We start from the raw sequence: 25,144 nt of genomic DNA, 5'->3' as shown, positions 1-25,144 counted from the left end.
ATTTTTTTGTTGTTGAAAGAAGTTTCTTATGTTTACCCAGGCTACATGTCTAACAACTGCTTTTTATTTTATTATAGCTATATTAAAATGTAATTTATTCCAGTGATGGCAAAGCTGAATTTTCAGCGTCATGATCCTTCAGAAATCATTCTAATATGCTCATTTTTTATTATTATCATTGTTGAAAACAGTTGTGTTGTGTAATATTCTTTGATAAAAAGCATTTGTAATATTTTGTAAGATTATAAATGTCTTTACAGTCACTTTTGATCAACTGAATGCATCCTTTCTGAATAAAATAAGTACATATATTTTAATAAGTATTATATATATGCCAGATATAATGCAAAAAGTAAGGGAGTTACACAGTAAATCCTATGTAAAGGCAGAGGAACCAAATAGGCTCCAAGTGATTAAAATGATTCTCTCCATGGAGAGGAAAGAGTAGCATAATCTGCTGTTGCAGATGTTAAAAACGGATGCTTGGCTACTAAAGCATGACAGAAACCTAATCTCAGAACAAGCCTTTTGCTATAAAACTGTAGTGCAAGGTTTCTCGTACAACAAAGACGGGAGAAAATGCTACAGTAGTTCCCAAATGCATAAATTCAGAAAGGTGTGAAATTGACCCTTGTGTAAAAGGTTCTGCAGCACAAAGTCTACAGAGAGGAAAATAAGAGAGAGATAGAGAGAGCGACGGGGAAGGATCTGATAATATTAAGCAGTCTTCAAGTTACATAATGAAAACGAAATATACGTGGATTTAATCCCACATTCCGGAAGACGTGTCAAATTTTCAAAATAAATAAATTACAAATACGACGCACTTGCCACAGACATATTATGGGATCCCTTTGAAGTGGTTTCAGAAGAAAACAAATTTGCATGCAGGAAGTTCTTTAGCTGCTCAAGACTTGCCAGCTGCCTCTGTCAAAATATATTCCCTCAGATGTAAACACTATTCAGAGCAGTTCAGAACATCATGTGTAGGGACTGATATCCAAAGCAATTTAAGGCTCCAAAGTAACCCGTCAATTGGATAAAACTGGCATGCCAAGTTGCAGACTAGCCTACAATCACACACCTAACCTCACGGTAAACAGCATCAGGCAAATCCACACAGGCTGATGCTCTGTCTACATCATTTCTGAACTTATTCCTTATGGAAACTCTCCAGGGGAAGGGTTGTGTGTACTTTTTGCAGTTTAGAGGGAGTTACATCACTTTTCTTATTATAAGTAAAATAGTTCAGAAATCTCTAAACTCCAAAGCTTCAATTCAAACAAAACTGGCCCCTGCTTAAAATTCATGAGAACGCTCTAATCAACGAGCGCTGCCTGTAAGCTAAGCCTTTTCTGCACTAACGGCTGCGTTGCCACTTAAAACCAGTTCCTTTCAAATAGACTTAGAAGAAAAATGGATTTCTTTCCAATTGTGAACACCAAAGTTCTTGGAATTAATATTTGCGGCATTCGATCAGCAAATTCGCACTTGGTACAAAGGTGCTAGGGCTACCCTACAACTTATAGCTGTCATTCTGTGACAGTAATTAGAAATGAAAAATGTCCTTTCCACCTTGGCTGCTTCTCAAGTCAATGGTCGGATAGTTGTGAGATTCAATAATAGTGATTAAGAAAGAGAAGCTCTCGGATTGGGCATCTATTGACCCAGATGGAGTGATTATCGGGCCTCATGAGGGACATCTAATGACTCTGGGTCAATAAAGATTTGTCAGTAAACCTAAGATATAACCACAGCAAAGAGAGTGGTTCAAGAAGACAATCAATTTTTGCAATAGTTTCTTCTTCACAATCTATCAACAGTACAGTACAGTGTTGTGAGTAACATTCTGTTGTGAGCAACATATGTACAATATTAAAGTGACAGTCTGTAAGCATCTAATGTCCCATGAAAATATGCCTGAAAACATATGGGAGGAATAGTCAGATTAATATGCAAGCTGTGTGTGTGGCAACACTGTGTTGTTTGTCATTACATTGCAACTAACAACATGCCAGTAGCAGAAACTACTAACTTTCAAAATATGTCAAATATGACAACAACAATGTTGTATAGTGTTTTATATGCAATGGACCCAAAACTTATTTTCACAATAGATGAGAAACGGGTAAAAAAAAATGTAAAAATATCAACAAATGTTATCTGCAAATAAATAATAAATTATGTATAGCATTTTTCAGATTTGAGTCATTTTTGGAAAATATAATAATTATATATTTTTTCCTCAGCATTTTTATTGTGAAATGTGCTTGTGCCATCTCTTAAATATTGTTAGTGTTTGAATTATTTTACTTTATATGCTATTTTGTTATCTACGTAATGCCATAATATTCAAATATTTTTAAGATTGGCCTTGGTGTCCAAGTATCTTTTGGCGTCAATGTTAGAGCTCTGATTATGCTCTGTCTGCACAAATATAGGACTTTAGGACAAGATCATGACTTCCTTCCAGAGGGACACAGATCGGCCCTCTCTTTATTGTTAGAGGTGACGGCAGAAAAGAACTTCTAGACAATTCTGCTGATGCTATTTTTTTCTTACTGCTATATTACCTCCTTTACATTGGGCCAATGATGCAGAAAGGTGACTTATTCTTGGGCTCGGTGCAAAAGAACCTGATTTCTATGCTTTCTGGTCAACCAAGCCTCACAGAGAGAGTATAACAGATAATCATTACATATATCCCAGCTTGTTTTTTTTACAAATGACAAATTGTTACATATTTTTGTCTAAAACTGGTTGTGCGTTATTCATTAGGTATAAATAAGAATTATGGAGAAATACTTGGGATAGTTCACTCAAAAATTAAAATTATCCCATCATTTACTCATCCTCAAGCCAAGGTATATACTTTCTTCTTTCAGCCAAAAATCGGAGTGAAATTAAAAATGATCCTAGTTCTTTAAGCTTTATAATAATTCATTACATTTATATAGCGCTTTTCTCTGCACTCAAAGCGCTTCACATAGAAGGGGGAATCTCCTCAACCACCATAATGGGAGTGAATAATAACTAAGATTTTGAAGCCCAAAAAAGCACATCCATCCATCAAAAAGGTACTCCATACGACTCCGGGGGTTAATAAAGGCCTTTTGAAGCGAAGCGATGCGTTTTTGTAAGAAAAATATTTATATGAAACTGGAATCATGGCCATATTTATAACTTTATAAACTATAATCATTGGCTTCCGGTAACGGCCGTACACGAGTCGAGTTCCGGCCGAAGAGTGACCTCTGACCCGACGAATGACATATTGACGAACACCTTGGATGGCTTGAGGGTGAGTAAATTATGGGATCATTTTTATTTTTGGGTGAACTAACCCATTAAGAGTTAATGTACAGTCAGTAATTATTATTTATTGCACATAAATGGACATGAAATATTGATCTGAGCTGAAATTATTTTATTCTGTGAGAAAAAAAGAGAGTGGTGTGATGCGACATGAAACTGGCATATTGTAGGAAATCGGTTGGCACTACTACAAATCAATGGCTATTATACAAAAAAATATTTGACCAATCAAAATCAAGTGTTCCAGAGAGACATGTGATAAATATAAGCATGTATGCATGTGTATTCATAATTTGTATGCCGTGTCGAGGCGTATTTCTGCAGTAAGCACTTCTCTATCAAACATGCAGTGAAGGAAAAGAGGTCCATCACGAGACCGTGTAACTCCTATTACAGTCACTGGTGCTGCATATTGTGCTATCACTAACATCTGCAGACACACACACACACAAATGAGCCCACACTCACCGCCCGGTCCAGCCACGTCTATTACGTCAGCCAAAACAGTCTGTGTGTCGGCGGGTGAGTTCATAGACTTGGATCTCAGCCATGCTCATGCATACCCATATAAACACCAACACAGAACATAAAAGCAGTGGCGCGCCATGCCAATGAAATCTGCACTGTGGATACTTTTGCATCGCTTGAAGATGATCTTTAAAAACACTTAAGGAGCAAACATAGGGCACTTTGATCGATGTTAAAAGAGAAAATTGTTCGAGGTGAAAGTGCGCCGAAAAGAACCACATCCTCCTCTGGGAAGACTTTAATGCAAATTAGAAAAAAAGGGAAAAATTAATATTTTAGTGAAAAAAAAAAACCTCTCAAATCAGTTCATTGTTTATAAAGGCAGAAACTTCAGAAAAATCCACGTCCAGTGCGTCCACGGGGAGCGAGACATCAGAATGTCTCGAAACTACAAAATCTCATCATTATGGATGATCCAGAATGTGAGACATTCAAAGCAAAGAGCCACAGAGAAGTGGCTGATGGTATACAGTGTTTCGGCACCTCTGAGGCTCAGATATTGCAGAGGAGTCTCATCTTTAGGCACTTCAGAAACACAAATTCAGTAAAGGGGGTTTCAGCGCTCCAAAGCCACACGCAGAATATTAATCATGGCAATGTCACACACTCTGCAGACACTAATACATCCCTGCATACCAAACAGCTAATGAGTTCACAGAAATAAAGCAAACAAAGGGCATTATTTATAAAAGTTTTCTTCTATTTCTGGAGAGCGAACAGAGAGAGAGAGAGAGACTTTCATTCAAACAAACCCAACACCCCCAACCCGTCCCGTTTCACTGCTGCCATTCCTCCCACCAAACACCCTGCTAACACACACTCTACCACTCCGATAATGCACATTTTTTAGCACACAAAATTGACAAACTTTTCCAGCAAGCATGCATTTACTGTGGGTAAAGATTAACTTTAAATTAGATTCTAGTGGTTTAAAGTGCAGAAATCTCTCACCCAGAGGAAGTAATTTAAGGACATATCCTTTCCAAAAAAAAATCATGCACAGTCTGGGGAGGTAATAACTGAAATCATGGCGTAAAACCCAATGACATTGGCTACATCTGCATGGTATTTTTCTATGCATGATGATAACCATATCATCACATGGAATATAAAATTTGCATGTTTGCAAAACCTATATTTAGCATTACAACCCTTTTAGTTTGTATCGTTACACGTGGAAGCAATCCTGTGAGTTGCTTTGGAAAGAAAGCATTTATCAAAAACGAAGGCAAATGTATATGTAATAATAAACTCCAGAATGGACCATCATCACTGTCTGATATTCTCCAGGATTGCTGTAATATGTAGATGCACGTTCTTTAAAACTCTCCCAGAAGAACGTATCATTTTTTTTTCAACAGATATTCAGCAGCATGGCATTGCTCTGCTAATTGTCATGTTAATGTGTAGAGACATCGAATTAGACATCAAATTAAAATCAGCTTGGATTGTCATTGCCGCTAGTATCACGGTCATTTACAAACTGCTGTTTGAGTCATTTGCGTCCTGCTGCAAGTCTCCTTAAAGGGACAGTTCACCCAAAAGTGAAAAATCTGTTATCATTTACTCACCCTCAAGTTGTTCCAAACCTGTATGAATTTCATTCTTCTGCTGAACACAAAAGAAGATATTTTGAAGAATGTTGGGAACCAGACAGCTGACGGTAGCCATTGACTTCCATCGTATTTTTTTTCCCTACAGTGGAAGTCAAAGGGTGCAGTCAACTGTCTGGTTCCCAACATTCTTCAAAATATCTTCTTTTGTGTTCAACAGAAGAAAAAAAAAGTTTGGAACTTGAGGGTGAGTAAATGATGACATAATTTTCATTTTTGGGTGAACGATTCCTTTAATTTAATTGCTCTCCACCGACATCTAAGCTGCTATAAGCTAATATAAGATATTGATATAAGCCAGAGATATCTACAAAAACATTATGGAAGTACTCTAAAATAATGTTAAAGCTAGTTAGTTTACAAAAACTATCATCAGTACATTCTTGACAGCTTTATAAATATTGCAGTCTCACTCTCAAGCATTGATCAATTATTAAACTAATAATAATAATAATAATACATAAAAAGTACAATAAATGTAAAGAGGTTTTAAGTCATACTCCTTTATATAATAAATGAAAAATAAATTAAAATATGTGAATATTAAATATTATTTTAAAAACTCATGGTGTAAAAGAGTGTGTGATCAGTTTGTGTTTTGGCATGTAAATAAAATCATACAGTGTATGTATGTTAAATGTTTTACACATTAAATTAAAGATTTAATATATTATTTATATTAAATTATATTATCTATTATAAACTTGAATATGTTACATGTGTTTAATTCCAAATTTTTATGAGTTGTCTTGAGCTAATTTGTCACTAGTTTCCATTTCCATTCTAAATTAAGACAAGGATCAGAGGTATTTTGGTAATCTTGTACAAGCCACTTCCATACAAAACCTGTACAAAGCTATTAAATGCAGAAGTACAATCTGTGAGACATAAGTTATGAAGCGGCATCTATTTATAGCACAGGGAGTTTTTTGTAAGACAAAATTCATAATTCATCAATGCTTAGGAGTACAATATTTATGAAGCTGTCAAGGAATTATTGCTTTTCAGAATTACACTGGTGAAGTTCTCCATAAAAAAAAAAAAATCTAGCTTGACTTAACTTTCATGTTGCTCTTTCAGCCCCAGCCCTCATGACTGACTTATTAAGATCACTATATCCATAAGCAAGATGAGAGATGCACACCCGCAGACACATTTCTTGACTGTGTGCAGCTCATTAGCGGGCTGAAAGCAGCGGGGAAGAAGAGCTGGGTTTCTCTCTGCATGCTGGGTGCCTAAACCAAGAGATCAGGATATGCAGTGGACCATGGTCTCACCAGCAGAGCTTTCACAGAGCATAAGCAAGCACTTGTCCACTTCATATTTACTACCCCCAGGCCTACAAATTGACATAACCTGGCAAAGTGCGTTTTTTTGGTCCCAATATGACAGATCTCGGGTACTTACTAGCTTGCATCAGCTGTCCTTGCCGGCCGAAGACCTGGGAAAAGGTGGTGGGAGTACAGGTGAGAGTGTTCTCCATGGTTGGGATGTCCCACTAGGCTTGATGGGTCAGTCTCTGAACGACACGCCACGCAGAAAAGCCCCGGTTTGCCTTCACTTCCCTTTGAAAACGGCAGCTGGAGCAACGTTGCAGCTGTGTAAGAATAGCACAGAGGTTTCTGCTCAGGATGGAGAGAAATAGCCTCACTCACATGCAAGATAATGAGGGAGTGTGTCTGTGTGCGTCAAGGAGAATGAGTGAGAGTGTGTGCGGAGAGCGAGCTTGAAAGAGAGAGAGAATCAGAGCAATGATGTCTTGCCTTTTCCTGCTGCTCTATGATCATGTGTTGAGGTTGTGCCTCGCTGGCAGGTTTCTCCAGAGTCTGAAGCTCCTGGTCCAGTGTGCTCTGTCCTGCTGACGGAGTGAGAAGCCTTCGGTTCCCCCAGGCTCAGGGTGGACTGCCGTTTGTTGTGCTCTGATCGGGTGCGTGTGCCCTCTTCTCTCCTCCCTCTGCCTCGGCTCTACCCCTCCCTTTCATTGCTTGCTCGCTCCTCTCAACTCGATGATCCGTTTCATAAGAGGCGCGGCTGCAGGGAAAAGATTTTTTTGCAACTCTTGCAGCTCTACTTTTTAATTCCTCCCCCTGTGGAGGAGAGAGAAGTTGAAAAGGAAAGTTCATTTTGGGTAACTTACCCATGGGTGGAAAAATAACAATTGACATACAATGAGAAATCTTTAGGGGAAGTGTTCACCTACAGTGACACCCAACATGTACACTTGGACACGTAGGAATGTCTGCATTATATAACAAAATATCAAACCTGGAGGGAAACATATCATACAGATGCCACTCGTGACATCGTCACACATTCTAAACATTAATTTCTAAATAATTATTCAACCAATCCATCTAAATGTTACATTTTTATCTTTTATATTATAGGCCTATGCACATTTTCAACTTGGTATCGCTTTATTTTAACGCGACGTAGTCACAGGTTTTGTACTTACTAGGCTATATTACAAGCAACTAACCCTAAATCAAACCCTTATCCTTAACCCATATTAGGCCTATACCATAACAACATAATCTTAATATAAAGCGTAACCTTCAATTTTCCTTGTGACAAATTATTCATCCAATAGAGCTGTGAAAATCCTACCTAGCTAAATTTTTTAGATAAAAAAAGAAAGTACTTCTATCTACTTTGTTCTTTTATAACCTTTGGGAGGAGGAAACACTTCAGCATTATTTTTTAGCGGTTTTCCCATTCGTCAGATTTTGGAAGCTGTGTGTCAGGTCAGTGTGATAGTCGGATCTGCTCCTTGCCTTAAGAAAATAGAAGATTTGCAAGTGCAACCATATCCTCGTGTTTTAAAAGGAAACACGGTCAACCTGGTGTTATGCAACATCCAGCTACATCAGCTTGTCGTGTAGTTGAAAGGTGACTGGTTTCCACAAGGACATCCTGCGGTGCCAGAGTGGTGAAAGAAAAGGTGATTTAACATTCTTTTCTTCCTTTTCTATCAGCAAAACTCTGAAATTTAGTTGTGACAAGAGGCACAGTTAGTTTCACAGCTTCCAACTGACAGACCAGGCAGATGCCAAGTGGCTGGAGCTCGCTGGAATTAAATCCCTCTGTCTAACTGAAGGTTCGCTCAAATCAAATTCTTTTTGAACGTGAACTGAAGAGACATGCAGATAGTAAGCTGTCAGCTGGGAAGGGTAGAGCTGTTCCTCCTATACACTCCCCTGCCAGAACAGATCACTCTCTCTCCCTGCCGAGGAGTGATTCTGTTCTCTCAATTTCACTGTTCTTCTGCTCCCCTCAGAGAGGCAGAAAGGTATTTGATAGCATGTACATCAGCACAAACATATCCTCGGCCTACCTAGTTACGTAAGGCAATGCTATTTCTAATGGTCCCTGAACGTAGGGAAGAAGTAATATTTTGCAGCAATACATAGATCAATAAAACTATAGCAAGGTCAAAACCTCATTTACATAATTAATGCAAGTTATTGGTCTTAATAAGAACAATTAATTGGTGCATAAGGTATCAAAGAGTTTAAATCAAAATCTTGCTCTTCTGAAATTACTTAATTTTTCCACAGATGTCATTTAGGTCACACAGGCTACCGGTTAATGTTAACCAAATGCCAAAATTGAGGCGGTTTTAACAACCTCGCACTGTATTCTGCTGTTTCATAATTCAGTCAATTCCTAATTGATAAATCCAATAAATGTAATGTAACTCCCACCTAAAAAAAAAAATCTTCATTTTTATATACAAGTTTGAAGGATAGCAAATGCAACTAAACATTTAAGCATTAACAGAAAAAGTTTAAAATATATATGACAGCAAAACTTTTGAGATATCTAGAAGTAAAAAAAATATTGTGTTTAATAAAACATAGGTCTGGAGAAATTATAAAGGAGATGATTTCTAACCTAAGCGTCACTTCCTCATCTTAATGTAATGCATCGACCAACTCGGAAGCTGCATTTTTATGACTAGGGCTATGCTACCTTGCACAGCAGTCAGGATTAAGTGAGGCAATATTTCATCCTGTCAAGCTGAGCATATCATCATGCACCTCTTCTCCCCAATACACAGCATGGAGGAACCATAAAGAACGCCACCATGGCATGGGGGAAACATAAACAAGATTTGCTTTCCCTGCTACATGAAGATCTCTCCTGTGAAACAGAACAAATTTGCACTCAATATTCTATTCTTCATTTAAAAATTGGCAAGACAGACGTGTTATTAGTGTCCTTACAGCTATATGAGTATTTACTCAGGGTTAGCTAGCCTAGAAGAGAACTCTATTTCACTCAAATGGCTTTTTTGATGGTCAAACACGAGATTCTTAAAGCCACAATAAAACTTGAATCCTGCTGGAAAGATCGAGCTCTCGATAAGACAGGTTCAATTTCACAAGCCAGGCGATTTAAAGAAAACGTACTGATATCGGACATGGACAAAAAATCTGAATGTGATTACGTACTAACAGAAATAGGTAATGCAAAAGCTTGGATAAGTCAGTAAGCAATGCGGTCAATGGATAGTGATATGCATATGATCAATACTAAAAATTGAAAAACATTTGTGAAAAATTAATTTGACAGGTACCTTATCTCTGTATACATTCTGAAGTATCACTGAAGCAAACTAAAAGCTAAAATCAAGTATACATTAATTTTTTTTATATATATATATATCAATTAAGACAATGCATTTTACATTTGTGAAGGTTATTATTCATAATCACAAAACACTGCCAACATTTCATTCCCAAAAATATATCAATGCAGGACAGCAAAGACATACTGCAAAATGGAAATATTGTAATATAAGTTCCTTGCTTAAAAAAAACCCATTTCAAGCATTCAGAACTTGTTTAGATACCTGTCCTCATTGTCCAGGTTGTAAAGTGAAAATGACATGGCAGAGACAGGCTTAGGAGTGAGAGGGATTGCGCTGTCCAAAGGCAGAAAACGCATCAGTTCAAAGCTTGCCAGGAGGTAGACCACTAAGAATTAAGTGCAGTTGATGTTCTATTAAAGCAGAGAGGCCTTATCCATTTTATAAAATGGGAAACGATAAAAACAAAACATTTGTGTAATGCTTGGTTACCAAAGAGTCTGAGTGCTTGTGATGGTGTCATGGCAATAACGGCTAATTATATTAATAATGCGAGATTAACTAGGTCTTAATAGACTGGAAGCAAATTTCTGAGGTTGACTCAGGGTGTGACGTACATAAGCATACCAGTAAAAATTAAAGGTGTTTTTAGTTTTCAAGCAGGTGTCATCACATATTGTAAAATCACCTCAAACTTTGAGAAATCCATAAAAGGCAAATTAGCCTAAATAAAGTGCTTTTCATAGAAACAAGCAACCTGGTTTACCAGATCACTAATATGCAATATGTATGTAATAGGCAATTACATACGGTAATTTGGGTTGTAATAATGGCACTTACAACTTTTAATTAATCTCATGCAAGTGCAGAAGACAGTTCGTCATTCCCAGTTGAAGTTTTAGTGTAATTTTAATGGCCAGCAGCCCTGCTGTAGAATCTGTAGATTACAAAAGGAACAGAGAAAAGAAAAGAATAAAACGGCTTATGGTTTTGGCTGGTTCAGGTGAAGGTCGAACACCTTTTACATACAGCAAACCGTTCTCTCCTGCTCACTCTGACTGTATCAAACAGCTCAATTCATTTACTGTGTCAAAATAAACAAAAACATCAACAACAAAGTAAAAACAAAAAAGCCTCACAGATTATGAGAGCCTCAGTATGATAAACATTCCCTGTGGAGGATTACATTTACTTAAATATACATATATATACTCTTCTTCAAATAATTTCTCTCAATAAAAGAGGAGCAGGTCAAAATGGAGTACAGACATGGAGAAAGGATCAGTCCAATCATACTGTATACAGAAGTACATGCATTAGAAGACTGCTGGATCCGAAAACCTTACAGATTAAACATGGTCAATCAGCCTAAGAGAAACTGTTGAATGATTGCCTCTTGCAATATCTTAAAACCAGAAGGTCAACATTTATAAATATTACATAAGTAATATTATGCTTGATTGAGATTTATTTATCATATTCTTTAGTCCACTTGGGGAGGGTGTTAGACATCCAAAGGATTATTTATAAAAGTGCACTGAGAAGATACTTCCAATGGGCCAACACAAAAGATGAGCAGGGAGATAACTCCTGGTTCCCCTGAACATTCAGGCTATGATCAAGGTAATCCAATTCAGTTGAAAGAAGTTCCCCTTCCAGTCATTAACTCAAGCAATCCTTTAGAGAACGTGGAGTTCTACCTGGCTAACTTCAATAGAGGCTCCTGAAATAAACATAAGAGAAAAAAACATGATGAAATCAAAAACTCACAACTATAAAATGTAACTATAAATCACATTATATAAATTAATAATGAATTTCTGCATTACCTCAGACTGCCCTGGTTCATGGTTTGAGAGGTCTTCAGTCTTCAATTCCAAAGGAGCTGAAGCACTAGCAATCTGTACGCTGCGTGTCACCGGACCACCTTTTCTCTCCCGTGTCCTTGCTGAAAAACGCTCCTCCTTTTTAGACTGGTGCGTTTTCACAACAACCTCCTTAACAACCTCCTTCTTGACAACAACTTGCTTCTTGACAACAACCTCCTTCTTGGCAACAACCTCTTTAGATCCACGTTGCATCTTAGAAGGTGGACGTGTTGAAGAGTCATCAGTAACTGCAGGAGCAATGGAAGTCAGTGGCTCATTGTTCTTTTTGCCTTTCTTAGTTTGTGGGGCAGTGTTGTCCATATTCAAGGCTGGCCTCTTTGTACGTACCTGAGGTTCTTTTCCTTTAATTGCTGGTAGAGCTTCATTCTCAATTGGCTCAGAGCTCCGGGCTCTGGTTTTTCCCAAAGGCTTTGCGCTTGATCCAGAACCTGCCTCTTGTTTGACTTCAGACTCAATGGCTCGACTTCGGAGACTCCTGTTTTTGTCTTGAGGCATCAGTGCACCTTTGTTCAATTTCTTGGCAACAGGTCTTTGTGGACAACTGCAAGCGATGTGTTTAGCGAGGCTGGCTGGGTATGTGAACTCTCGATTACAGTATGGGCATGCATGGACCTCATGAGTCTCCTCTTCTTTTACCCGGGTTGGCGGTTTCTTTGCAGAGGCAGCAGACTTGTTCTTCTGAGATATGGCTTTCTGAACAAGCTGGTTTTTCTTTTTATTGAGGGCTGATAACTTTGCTTTAGAGGTTATATCTTGGTTAAAGTTGAGCCTTTTTGGTTGACCCATTCTGCGAAAGGCATTCTGCCCAGTAGAAGCTCCTGTGGTGGAAAGACCATTTGGAGACTGTTTCACAACTTGTTTGAGAGGAATGGGATTCTTCTTAGGGGTGTAGCGTCTCTTATCACTAGCATTAGCACAAACTAATATGTGTTTATGTAGCTCTGGCATGTTGTCAAAGCTGTTTCCGCATTTGGTACACCGGATCGCAGTGCTAAATGTTTGGGGGATGTTGTGTGTGGTAAAATTAGTGGCGGAGGCAACAGAGCCATCAGGCGTTCTGTTGTGGTACGGGAAAGGTGGAGGCTTAAAGCTGGGGTAGTGTTGATTAATGCCAAGCCGCACATCTGGACCTTTCGGTTTACCAGCCTCAGATGCCATAATCTTTATTGTAGTGTATAGTTCTTCTGTAGGGTCCTCATGGCCATTTTCCTCTTCTTCCACCTTATTAGTGTCACTGTTACGCTCCTCAGAAGAATCCTCAGCATCAAAAGAATCTTTCTCCACATTTGTGTAAGCAGGATCCGTGTAGTTCTGAGGTCTGAGCTTCCCGTTTTCAACGGCAGTGTGAGTGCAACTCTGACTTGGATGTAGGTCACTTTGATGTTGCTGGAGATTGCAGAGGAAGGCAAACTCTTTTGAGCAAATGGAGCAAACATAAATTCTTCCCACCCCGTGGAGAGAGGAGCGGTGCTCGAGGAGCGCAGTGGCATTGCCAAATAACTGAACGCAAAACTCGCACTTAAAAGGCCACTCTGACGCATGCTCCATTATATGGCCACTAAGGTCTTTGATGGAGCGAAATGGCTCTTTGCAGACGTTACATACAAAACTCTTGACAAAATTCTCTCGCTCTGGTGTTTCAATATCACAATTTTTGACTGGAGTCCCAGGTGAAGTGTCACCTCCATTTGTTATATCAACCGGCTCCTCTTTTTTCCCTTTATCCTCTTCAGCCAAGTTGTTATCGACCTCTGAACTCTTCTGTTGAGAATGCAATTCACTGAGGAAGTTTGGTGAAGATTCCTTAGTAGTTGATTGTACTGTAGAAAGAGAAGGCTCTGATTTGTGTCGATCTTCTGTTTTAATATTGAGGTCTTGGGGGAGAGTTCCTTCAGAGGAATGGCTTTGGCTGGTTTCAGAAGCAGTATCCCACTCTAGGTGAGAAGAACCTGCTTGGTCTGCATTTCTTAAAAACTGAGGCTTAGAATCATGGGTTGAGCCCTCAAGTAGTGTTTCTGACTTTGAAGATGAATCTGCTGTACAATGTCTTTTTGCATCCTGAGGCAGTGGAGAAATCGCACGGTCTAACTGCTCAGCAGTTTGGTCTGATTCATTAATGGAATTTAATGCATCATGGCATGATTCTGTTAATGCAGATGAATCAGACACTTCCTCTAAACTATCAACTGCTTTTGGGGACATTTTAGGGGACAACACCGGAAAAGGGGAAGGTGATAAGGTGTCTGACATGTGAAAATGCTGCGATGATAGAGGCGGAGGAGATGGGATAGTGGGTAAGACTGGAGGAGGGGGAGTAGATGAAGCTATACTAGAGGAAGATGGAGAGGATGGATTAATAGTCATAGGGGTCAGGGAGGGAGGAGAGGTTGATTCACAAGGAAGGGGCTCTGATCCTGATCCAGGACTAGAAGGGGCTACACATGTGGCACTCTCAGAAGACGAAAGGGCATCAGGACTTCCAAGAGTGTTGGATCCTTCTTCTCCAGGTGAGTTTAAGCCAGCATACTCGTTCATTAACACTTTTTCTAAAATGCTGGTATTAGGTTTTTTCCTCTTCACATGAGGTGGTAGTGTGGCTGAGCATGTCTTTACTTCATGGTCAACAGGACTTTTACGGTTCATACTTAAGTCAAGCACAGCCTCTCCAGATCCTCTGCTTACACTATTGTCTCTTTTACTGAAGGAATTTGAAAGGTCAAGCGGCTGCTGATTGCAAGAATTCCCTCCACTTCTTGAAGGAGACCAGTCTTTTCCTGTCAGGCTTTCAGTGTCCCCATGATCACTGCTGGACAAACTCCAAGAATGAGTCATGCAGTGGGTCTCAATCTTTGGCACCTTCAGAGAACATGAAACCCCAGCTGCAGAGCTTATGTTGTCATTTCTTTGTGGTGGGCTACTCTGTGAAGCTGTGGGAGGGGAGGCGGTTCTTCTTTTAAACCTACCTTGGACAGTAGGCAGTGAAGTTACGGAAAGTGGGGTGGTCAATCTATTATCGGTAATTAGACCTATGGCTGTTTTCTGACCGTCCGGGGCCTGTAGTAGTTGTTTAAGTTTTGGAGAGAGATAAACCGTTTTCTCCTTTTGAAAAGCTAACGTTTCGGTTGACTGGGAGAAAATGTTTCCTACCAACAAAGAGGACTGAGAGGAAGGGGAGGACAATGAGGAAGAGGAGGACACCGTTTCAGCCTCCACTTTCACAGCAGGCAGCAGCGGTGGTGTAGCAGTTCGCCTTTTAGAAGTTGTCTGAGACATGCATGAAACTTCCTTCACTGGACAAGTCCGTGTTTCAACTTTAAGAGCATGACTTATTTGTTTGGGACTCAAAATAAGAGCATCAAGGCCAAACAACGCTGCAGTGCTTGAATCAACCTCGATGACCTCACAATTGCTCACTGTGCTTGTAGATGGTATCTTTCCATCAATGTAATGGCTGAGATTTTCAGAAATGTTGTTAGAGATATCAACCATACACTCCTCCCTCTCTCCCTCATCCTCGGTCTCCACACTGGGCACATAAATAGGTGGTGGACTGGCACTTGGTGACTCTTCCTGGAGCAAAACGGGCTGCCCTTGTTCATGGTGCTGGTGTTGGGAGGAGCCGTCCTGCAGGAGTATACCTTTCCGGCGAACACCTTTAGGCATTAGATGCCGCTCATGGATTCTACGCTGGTGCCTGCGCATGTTGGTGTGTGTGCCAAAAGCCTTGTTACAGTACTTGCAAGGATGAAGCTCTTTTGACTCCCCATTCTCATCTAAAATAAAAGGCCGGTCAGATTCAACACCAGGCTCTTTTTTCAAATAGTCAGAGGTTAGCTGAGGAGGACCGTTCTGTGTGTTCATAACGACTGCATGGCTTGGAGTGGACGCACTGCCAGAAGTAGCAGAATCATTGGGCATTGTAGGACTGTGGAGGAACGCTGTTCCGCTGAGTGACCCAGGCCTATTTAAAGTTTTACTCCCATTCTCATGTCTACGTTCATGTCTGCGCCTGCCTACCTGAGAGCCAAAGGGCTTGGCACAGTACCGGCACTTAAACGTATGAGTTTGAAGGTTTGAAGTAGTGTGAATATGAGTGTGGCGCTCCAGGCCCTGTTTGGTGGAGAAATGTCGCTCACAGTGCTGACAGGGGTATGTTCCTCCCTGGGGGTCATCCTCAAAATCCCCATCTGCCTCCAACTCAGGATTCGCTAAAGAAGATATAAACCCTGTATCACACAGTGGACTCTCAGAGCTTTCTTCTGCAGGTTTGCCCGAATGTATTTGCTGGAGAGACTTTTCATTCCCATCAACCGATTCTGCCTCAGAGGGGTGCTGTGGGCACTGATTTAACAGTTGCCCATCAACCTTTACATGTTCCTCATCCAATCCTTCCCTCTGGTTCATCTCTGTTGTGTGAAACAGGACAGGGTTTTCACTCTCTATAGAAGTTGACTGGGAAACTGCAATCTGTTCCAACTCTGGAGGTGAAGATGGTCTTTCCTCATCATTAAGCCCTGAATCAAAAGAAAAATATATTTAAATAATAAACGGAGCAATTCCAAAAGGGTCCTCACACCATCGGTGCTCTGCCCCTAAATACTACCTAACACAGTGTTTGTAACTGCTCAAGCTAATGAAAACTGACTAATGAATAAGAAAATGATTAATCTAAACATAATTCTGTTACACTACCACTCTGTCAACCATTCCAGTAAATTGGTAATGAAATAATCCAAAACAAATTTCATCACGGATTAGTCAGGTCTGTGTGCTGTGCACAAAAACCACCACCAGTGATGTTTCTTTAGAGAAGTGAAAAATGCATTTTGTTGGACAAAACTCATCTGAAAAATAATGGAGATAACAGAGCGAGCCATGCACACCGTAAACTGTACCAGACATGATAATGTTTTATATTAAGCGTTTTAAACTCACAAGCATTTAGATTAATGCGGCTTTCCATTTCAAGTACTTGGACATACGTGTGTGCTATTTAATGCGTTTGAAACATGAATAATCCAGCGCATAACTAACATTTTATGATTATCTTGAAAATTTATAGATTATCTATAAATGTTAGAAATGTAGGCTATGCAAATCAAACAAGTCTCTGTTAATTTAAACTGTAAGTGTGGACGTGCTTTAAACAAAAAAATAAAGAGCAATAATTCTGACTGAAACATTCATTTTGGTGAAATAGTTGTTGGACATGAACTTTAAGTTTAAAATTTTACATGTAATGGTATTTTGGTCTTTTAATGAGAGAATTTAATATAAAGGTATAAGATGGAATTGAATATAAATGTAAAAAATAATATATATTATAATTTGTAATGTAGCATTTATATTTTAAACCTCTTTGCACATAATATATATTACAGCCTACACTCTAATTGTTTTCATAGCATTCAATTTGCACATTGTTTGGAAGACAATTTTGGGCAGGATGTAGAATAACATGCTTTTCATTCAAACACAGAATAATAAAAAAATGTGGCATTTTTGAATCCATTTAACCATTGAAATAAATGACACATTAATTGATTATCAAAATAAATGTTAGCAGCCCAACTGTTAACCATAACAAAAAATATTATGATTGAGCTGACAGACTTGTGAACAGCACAAATCCCTGCCAGAGGCTGATGAAAAGCATAACCTACCTTCCTCTGAGTCCCGCATCACTGTGAATAAGGGTTCAGCGGCACTCGATTTATTCGGTTCACAGAATCCACCCAAATCAGCCTGTCTGGCTTTTTCCGACAGCTTCCTCCTTGCTTTAGGGAGAAACAAATCTGTTTTTAGTAAAGAAAAAAAAGAAAAGGAGACAACCTTCAAGACTTACTAAAGCCAGCAAAAAGCAATTAATAAAGGTTTAGGTTTCCTTTCATGGCCGTCAAAACCTACAATATAAATTATTGATATTTCATCATCGAAGTAGCAATATATAAATATAAACTGAAAACTATGAACAACCAAGATTTGAAAGAACATCTGGTACATTAACTAGAATAAAGAGCTCCACCTGCAAGATCCAAAACAAGTATGTCACCGCCTTTTCTAAACTAGCAGCTCACCACAAAACCAGACTGACTTCTCAGTATCTGCTGCATTGTGCGTGACAGGCAAAGAAATGCTTGTTGCTCACATTTTTAATGCCCATAATAAAATCTATACCACAGTAACTGCATGTTAAATGTAGTGTGCATTAACTGTTACTGAATTACAGGCGATTGTAGAAAATTAAAGTTTAAGGGATAGTTCACCCAAAAATGAAAATTCTCTCATCATTTACTCACTCACATGGTGTTCCTAACCTGTATGACTGACTTTCTTGATTTTCCTGACTGATATTCAGAAGAACATTGACTTTTATTGCATGGACGAAAAAACAATAAGTTTGAGACATCCTTAAAAAAAAAACTCCTTTTGTGTTTCATAGAAAAGAAAAAAAAAAGTCGTACAGGCTTGGAGTGACATGATGTGAGTAAATTACAGAATCTTTCTTTTTTGGGCGAACTGTCCCTTTGATGAAGTATAAATGCTGCATAATGACATGTAAACATTTTTATATACATTTACACAATGGATCACAGAAATTGTCACAGCCAAGCAAAGAAACCAACTATCAGCTGCTGTCCTTGTGACAAGGTCATCTGGGAACATCTTATACAAAACCCAATTCATAAAACAGACACATGCTGCTAACTTAGTCATCTGACCATACTTGTCAAATAGTCATTCCCACATATCCACATCCAACTCTGTCCTTAAATGCTATTCTATTACTATTTCATGTACACAATCAAGAACATTTTCAAACAAAAGTCACCACTACATATTTTAATGCACTAAACAACATGGTAATTAGAATTGTCCTTAATGTACGCATATATTTTTACAATGTCATTTGACCCTGGTTTTTGTCAGATAAAGGATTGATGTGCACATATATAGTTACAATGTGTTTTGACTTGTTAATAACATCAAAAGGTTCACTGTCAAATTGTTTAGCACTAAACTTAACTTAAACCTAAAGGCTAAAAGACTTTCTAACATACAAAATAAAATTTCAACAAAAACAAAACATCATATCCTTCAAAATTCCTAACAATTTTCCCTAACAGCAAAGTTTTGGATATCATTAACAGGTCAAATATTTCAAGAACCCCTTTACTTATGTCCAACCTTTCTTTTAAAAATATTACTAGCTAAATTGAACCATCATGCATTTAGCTGCACTTGTCATTGAAAAGGGGAAAGTCAAACGCCCATTTAGCCTAACGTTACTCAATGAAAGGACCAGCAAAATGCTCTTTTCCTTTTCTTTTAGGTGGGGCATCTGTCCTTTTCAGTCATTAAAACAGTCTATAAAGACAGTTCAGACCAAATATATACATTTAAAGTCAAATATATTTGTGTAATATTTTATAGAAAAATAAATTCCAAAAGAAAAGTTTATTAAAATACATACAAGCTTAGAGCATCAAACTTAATGCAGTGATGTGTGACAAATTATTAAAAAATGAGCTATGGACGAACAAACAAATGAGACTCTCATACTAGGAGTTTTTAGAGGTGAAACTTTGTGTTTATGTTATGGCTCATTTAACGTTAGGTCTCATTCAAAATGCTTTGCGAGGAGGGTCTCGAAGGTCATCTTTGACAGACATGGGCTGTGTCTCCAAACCTTGTGAGCTGCCTATCTAGATGACATGTTTGGGCATCACAGGCGGGTTTAAAATCTTTCAAACGTCCTGAATCGAACGCTCGACCGTGCCCGTGATGCTCAAAATGCTCTCTAGGCGAGAAGTTCATTAGATTTTGAGGCACTGAAATAAGGTCCGAGTCTGCAAGGCGGCTAACTGACCCGTTCATCAACATGAGGAAGAGTACATTATATTCATCGCACTTTGGCTCTGTCCCGGTGTGTTTTTCTGTTTAACAAAGCTGTTTAAAACAGAACGTCATCTGTAATTCCGGTTTCTAAATAATCTTCCTATGAAATGGGAGAATAGCCAGGTGGCTAACATGCTAGCTCCAGCTAACGACTGCGAATACTTCCGAATAGAATAAACATATGTTCTCGGACACTAATTAGACACTAATTTTTATCGGGGGGGAACTGCAGGTAGTAGCAGTAAGAGGTGGTGTTTTCATTTTACCTCGCTTTGCTCTAGGTGAACTCTTCTTGCTCAGGTTGCTAGTCCTTTCTTCCTCTAATGCAGCTGCTATCTCAGGATTGTCTTCCCCATTGTACCACACTAGAAGTTCTTCGTCGGGTCCGATTGGCTGACGGAGAGTAGACGGACCAATCAGAGTCGAGGTTTTTGGTATGCCATAGGATGAAATACTATCTAGGCCTTGACGCTCTGTCAGGCATTTAGAAACAGACCCCAATAACAAACTGGAGTGCCGTATGAGAAAGCTTTATAACATTTTAATTGACGTTAAAGATGCTTTGTTCATCTGTCAACTACGTTAAGTGTAGAAGATGCATTTAAAAAAAAAAAAAAAGTTATTTCAATTTCTACTGGTACATTTATAAAATATTTACATATAACAAAAGTTTAATGTGCATACATTTAAGCAGGAGCACAGCAATAATAATTATAATCATTCTATATTTGTCCCAGATTACTACTTTTCAAATATCCATGCCACACTATGCAATTAAAATTGGAGTTTTGTTTTATTTAGTCCATGTCTATTATCATTGAGTGCTTCTATATACTAGTGTAGGGGTTTTCAAACTGTCCTGGGACCCCCAGGGGGGTTGCAATAGGGGGGTGGGAAAATGACAGTGAAAAACAAAATATTAATAAAAAAACAAAACTCACACTACAATCCTGATATTAGTCATTGCTATTCTATTGACAGCCCTATTTTAACAATACCTTAATTAAATTATGTAAAAGTATTCATTTCTCCTTCCTTGCAATGTACATGCTTTCAAGAACAGTTTGTATTTGTGTTGTAAGAGAAACTACATGGTTTCTCTTTGTTGCCGTTTCCTTTTGCTTGCTCAGTGTGAGTTCTATTGCAACATTCTCATTCATATTTTACAATATTTAATTACTGTGAAAAGAACCACATAGCTAATGCAACTGAATATGGTTCTCTTTGCGTTATACATCTAACATTAATAGTGGTATAAAAAATGATGTCATTAAGTTAATACTAGCGAATTAAGAAATGCTTTTACATTTTGTTTACATTTACAACATATTGTCTTATACATGAAAATACAAACACTACGGGTCAAGTTTGGCCAGTAAGATTTTTTGAGGAAGGTCTCATGCTCACCAAGGCTGCATTTATTTAACCAAAAATACAGTAAAACCAGTAGTTTGCAGTTAAAAAAATAAATAAATCCTTTTATGGCAAAGCTGAATTTTCAGCATCATTACTCCAGTCTTCAGTGTCACATGATTCATCAGAAATCATTATAATATGTTGATTTGCTGCTCAAGAAAGATTTTATTATTAAGACTTATGATCATCAAAGTTGAAAACCGTTGTGCAGCTTAATATTTTTGTGAAAACTATGACCCTTTTTTTTAGGATTCTTTGATGAATACACAAGTTTAAAAGAACATTGAAACAAATCTTTTGTAATGTAAAAGTATTTACGGTCACCTTTTTTACTGTCAATTTAATGCATCCTGAATACAGGTGTTAATTTCTTGTTACAAAAGTCATATATAGACCCCAAACTTTGGAATGGTATTATAGTTGCTAAAAATGTAGGCAGTGTCTCTTGCAAGGGAATCATATTTTAGGGATCTTTAGCATAAAAAAGTTTGAAAACCCCTTTACCAGTGTACTACACCGCTGTATGCATCTTCTCCAGGCTTAATCTTTTTACAATCATAAAACATTACTTGGTGGAAATCAACATGGTGAAAATCGAACCAGTTCATCAGCTCTTACCCTTAACACTTTGTAGTAAATAGCTCGGTTGATTTCCAGTGGAAAGAGGTTTTGCTCTTGAGAAGAGCGCGCCCAGTTCACATACCGCAACCAGTTTCCTTTCATTGGATCTGTGGCATCTACACACATCCACCCCCAAGCTGGAAAATATACCTAATGATTGTGGAACAATATGTATTTAATTAAGAACCACCACTCAAACCTACACTACCACTCAAAAGTTTGGGGTCAGTAAATTGTTTTGTTTTGATGTCAGTAATTACATTTATAAATGTAACAAAAGTTTCTTTTTAACTTTATATTTATCTATTCACCATAAAAAAAATTAAGCAGCACAACTGTTTTCAACATTGATAAGAAAAGTTTATTGAGCACCAAATCAGCATATTAAAATGATTTGTGAAGGATCATGCGACACTGAAGACAGTTTTTTTTAAAACTGCAAACTACTGTTTTTACTGTATTTTTGATCAAATAAATGCAGCCTTGGTGAGCATAAGAGACCTCTTTCAAAAGCATTAAAAAGCTTACTGACCCCAAACTTTTGAATGGTACTGTATATTGGTCCAAATATGCTTTGTGTTGATCAGTGTATTCAGACTTCTGCTCAATGGGATACCTAATACATACCTCCCACATGTAAACATTGCTTGTCACTTGAGATCTCTTCTTTCGTTCTCCTACAAATGGTCCAAACCTTTTGCCTTTAGGTATTAATCTAGATGCCCATACACCTGTAGAGAGACATTGACAGCATGTCCTGAGAAATCATATGTGAGCAAACACTGGGAAATTTATTTTCTTCGCCATTCAATCATCTTTTTTTTATTTTTTTTTACTTTTATTAGATGGATTTTTCAGCATGAATCCTCAATCAGAATGAGCCACTTTAAGATCTCCTGAGACTCTCTCACAGAGCCATTTTTTGGAGCATTCGATATTAAACATTTATCTGTATATTTTCTAGGGCAGCATCACAGCGTACTGCACATTCTCCATTTTAAACGTAGAACAAAACAAGACTGCAGTTACGCTGTGTGCAACTCAACTGTTTAGCATTCTCAATTCCTTTGGTTCAAAATGCTGACCAGCTAAACCACAAGGCAACTGTCAAAAGTGATGGTTGTGTAGAGCAAAACAGGCAAACTTTGTAAATATTTCAAAGTCAAATATGTGGGACATCTCATAGTCTTTCAGCAAGCAGAGTTAAAATAAAATACTGCAATAATGAACATGATTTCTCATCAACAGCATAATTTACAAGTACTCAGCCACGCTGTTACTCACCAATGCGATTTGGGTTAACAGCTGACGGTCCCAGCTTCATGCTGTTTGGCAGCCCTTTCCACACATGGGCTGGGATGTCATCCAAGGTTTCATATGCTCCTTGAGGCAAAGCCATTACAGCCTCAAAAAAAAAGGGGGGGGGGGGTACATTTTACAATATGTTCCTTAACTGTATCACCATAACCAATACGCATAGTACTTGCTTTTAAAGCAAAAGTATGAATTTTCTGAGAGGAAAAGCATTTATACAACATCAGAAAAAAATTGTTTCGACCATACCTGCGGCAAGGATTTAACACTCGATTGAATTTGAGACTCCTAAGACTTTTCTTATTTCATGGATTCTGTAAAACAGAAAATAGAAGCGGTTATTTTAACCATGTAGAACAAAATAATCCTTTATGTTTATGAAGCAGGATGGGACTTGTTTTGAAGCAATCCCAAAGCTGAAAGCATGAATAGACATGCTTTAAAACCCGCACTAAACTCAAAGTCTCTGATATTTGCTTTTCTTTCATTTACACTACCATGCAAAAGTTTGGGGTCGTTATGAAGTTTTCATAATTGGAACATTTTTCATTTTTCTTTGGAAATACAGAACTGACTGTAAAGAATTTGAAATAAATGCTGTAATTTCAAACACTCTATGTATCAAAGAATCAGCTTTAGCTTTGACATTGCGGGAATAAATTACATTTTAAACTGTATTAAAATAGAAAAAAAAAGTTTATTTTAAATTGCAATAATTTCACAATATTGCTTGTATTTAAGCAAATAACTGCAGCCTTGTTGAGCATAAGAGACTTATTTCAAAAACATAATAGGCCATGAGACGGGACCCCAAATTTGGGCTACCGGTACCATTTTGAGGGATTAAATTTCTTTTTGATTTTCATGAAGGTACACATCTCTAGTGTTGGAAAATGTGTGATAGCATCCGATCCATGGTAGCTTTCATTAGAAATCAACACTTATATCATCCTACCTCAAGGTAAGGTGTTCAGTGACTACAAGAGAGAAAAATTTATAATTTAAAACATTTATTAAAATAATTTATATCTTTTTTTATTATAAAAATTTATAAAAATGTATAACAATTTATACAATTTTATAAAATTTATTTAAAGATAAATTCATTTATCCTTTTTCTTGACATATGTTTGAAAATCGTCCTCCGTAACCAAAAACTACCTTGAATCTAATGCTATCACACATTTTTCAAATACAGGGTTATATACCTACACAAAAATCATCATGCAGTTTAATCCCTCAAAATGGTACCAATCAACTCTGTCTCACGGCCTAAAATGAATGAAAGTGTATATAATTAATATGTACAGCATAATTCATACACAAAATACTTCAACAAATAATCAAGCTGCTCCTCTAACATCTGAGATCATCTCTCAGGTGAGTCACCCGCAAGGTGTATTTCACACCAAATGGTGATGATCTAACAGGTGTGGTTAGACTTTAAACAGTATCTATTACCAGGGGCCACACCAGCATTACACTCTGTGTGTAATTAACCCAGCCTCATCTGAGAGACAAAAAAAACAAAACATTATTCAGTCAGTCAGGCATTCAGGTGCAAATCTCAGTTTCAGACAAATGATGATCCATTTTTTTGTGGGTCTGCAGAGAATTCTTCTCGTAGCATAAGAACAGAGCAATAACGAGAGCTGACAGGACGGTAAGTAGAACATTGTCATCAGGTTTGGATGACAGCTACAGAGAATAAGGGGAAATTGAGAAAACAGCATGACACACAAGGGGCCTCTCTGATGTGACGCTGTTACATAAGTGTGGAGGTCGGAGACAGATTCTCGGCTTCCGCTGCCTTTTACTTTCACATGGGTGGGAGCATGAATGCACAACAGAAAGTGTGATAAAACAAGCTGCTGGAATCAAATTAAAACATCCAATTCAAACTCCCCCCTCTAATTTGACAAGATGGATGCTTGCAGAAATAATTCATGACATCTTTA

At 38.0% G+C, this 25,144-nt stretch overlaps 2 protein-coding genes across 6 annotated transcripts in view; both read right to left on the bottom strand.

The window, feature by feature from the left end:
* kaznb (kazrin, periplakin interacting protein b) overlaps positions 1–7,494 on the bottom strand; it is a 188,728-nt gene extending 181,234 nt beyond the window's left edge. For 2 of the 4 annotated variants that reach the window (XR_008807158.1, XM_056251441.1), the window contains exon 1: positions 6,864–7,472. Coding sequence is in view for 3 of the 4 variants with exons in the window: in XM_056251441.1 (XP_056107416.1) it covers positions 6,864–6,939 (76 nt within the window). In the remaining variant the exon portion in view is untranslated. Of the gene's footprint in view, positions 1–6,863 lie in introns of all 4 variants that reach the window. The other 2 variants (XM_056251437.1, XM_056251440.1) reach the window with 2 other exon arrangements.
* A 3,443-nt stretch (positions 7,495–10,937) lies between these two features.
* prdm2b (PR domain containing 2, with ZNF domain b) lies at positions 10,938–23,504 on the bottom strand. Of its 2 annotated transcripts, XM_056251429.1 has the most exons (9): positions 23,436–23,504; positions 23,157–23,277; positions 22,500–22,603; positions 21,870–22,022; positions 20,102–20,228; positions 17,600–17,713; positions 12,072–16,450; positions 11,877–12,041; positions 10,938–11,770 (listed from the first exon to the last, which is right to left on the bottom strand). In XM_056251429.1, the coding sequence occupies exons 2-9, from the start codon at positions 23,269–23,271 to the stop codon at positions 11,744–11,746; spliced, it is 5,184 nt and encodes a 1,727-aa protein (XP_056107404.1). In that variant the 5' UTR covers positions 23,272–23,277; positions 23,436–23,504; the 3' UTR covers positions 10,938–11,743. The 2 variants fall into 2 exon arrangements, with proteins under 2 accessions (XP_056107404.1, XP_056107403.1); XM_056251428.1 differs by having other exon boundaries at positions 11,877–16,450.
* Positions 23,505–25,144: the final 1,640 nt, after the last annotated feature.

This window comes from Rhinichthys klamathensis, unplaced genomic scaffold (genome assembly GCF_029890125.1).
Source record: "Rhinichthys klamathensis goyatoka isolate OS25496 unplaced genomic scaffold, OSU_Roscu_1.1 h1tg000082l_1, whole genome shotgun sequence".
Taxonomy (NCBI): Eukaryota; Metazoa; Chordata; class Actinopteri; order Cypriniformes; family Leuciscidae; genus Rhinichthys; species Rhinichthys klamathensis.
Note: the sequence above shows the minus strand (reverse complement) of the source record. Positions and strands in the feature narration are given on the sequence as shown.

Bases quoted from the DNA above. Each gene is read 5' to 3' on its own strand.
- prdm2b (XM_056251428.1), bottom strand. From the start codon at position 23,271: ATGGCTTTGCCTCAAGGAGCATATGAAACCTTGGATGACATCCCAGCC. The intron at 22,604-23,156 runs GTGAGTAACAGC...GTCTCTCTACAG, and splicing joins TGTTAACCCAAATCGCATTG to GTGTATGGGCATCTAGATTA. The intron at 16,451-17,599 runs GTAGGTTATGCT...CTTTTGATTCAG, and splicing joins GATGCGGGACTCAGAGGAAG to GGCTTAATGATGAGGAAAGA.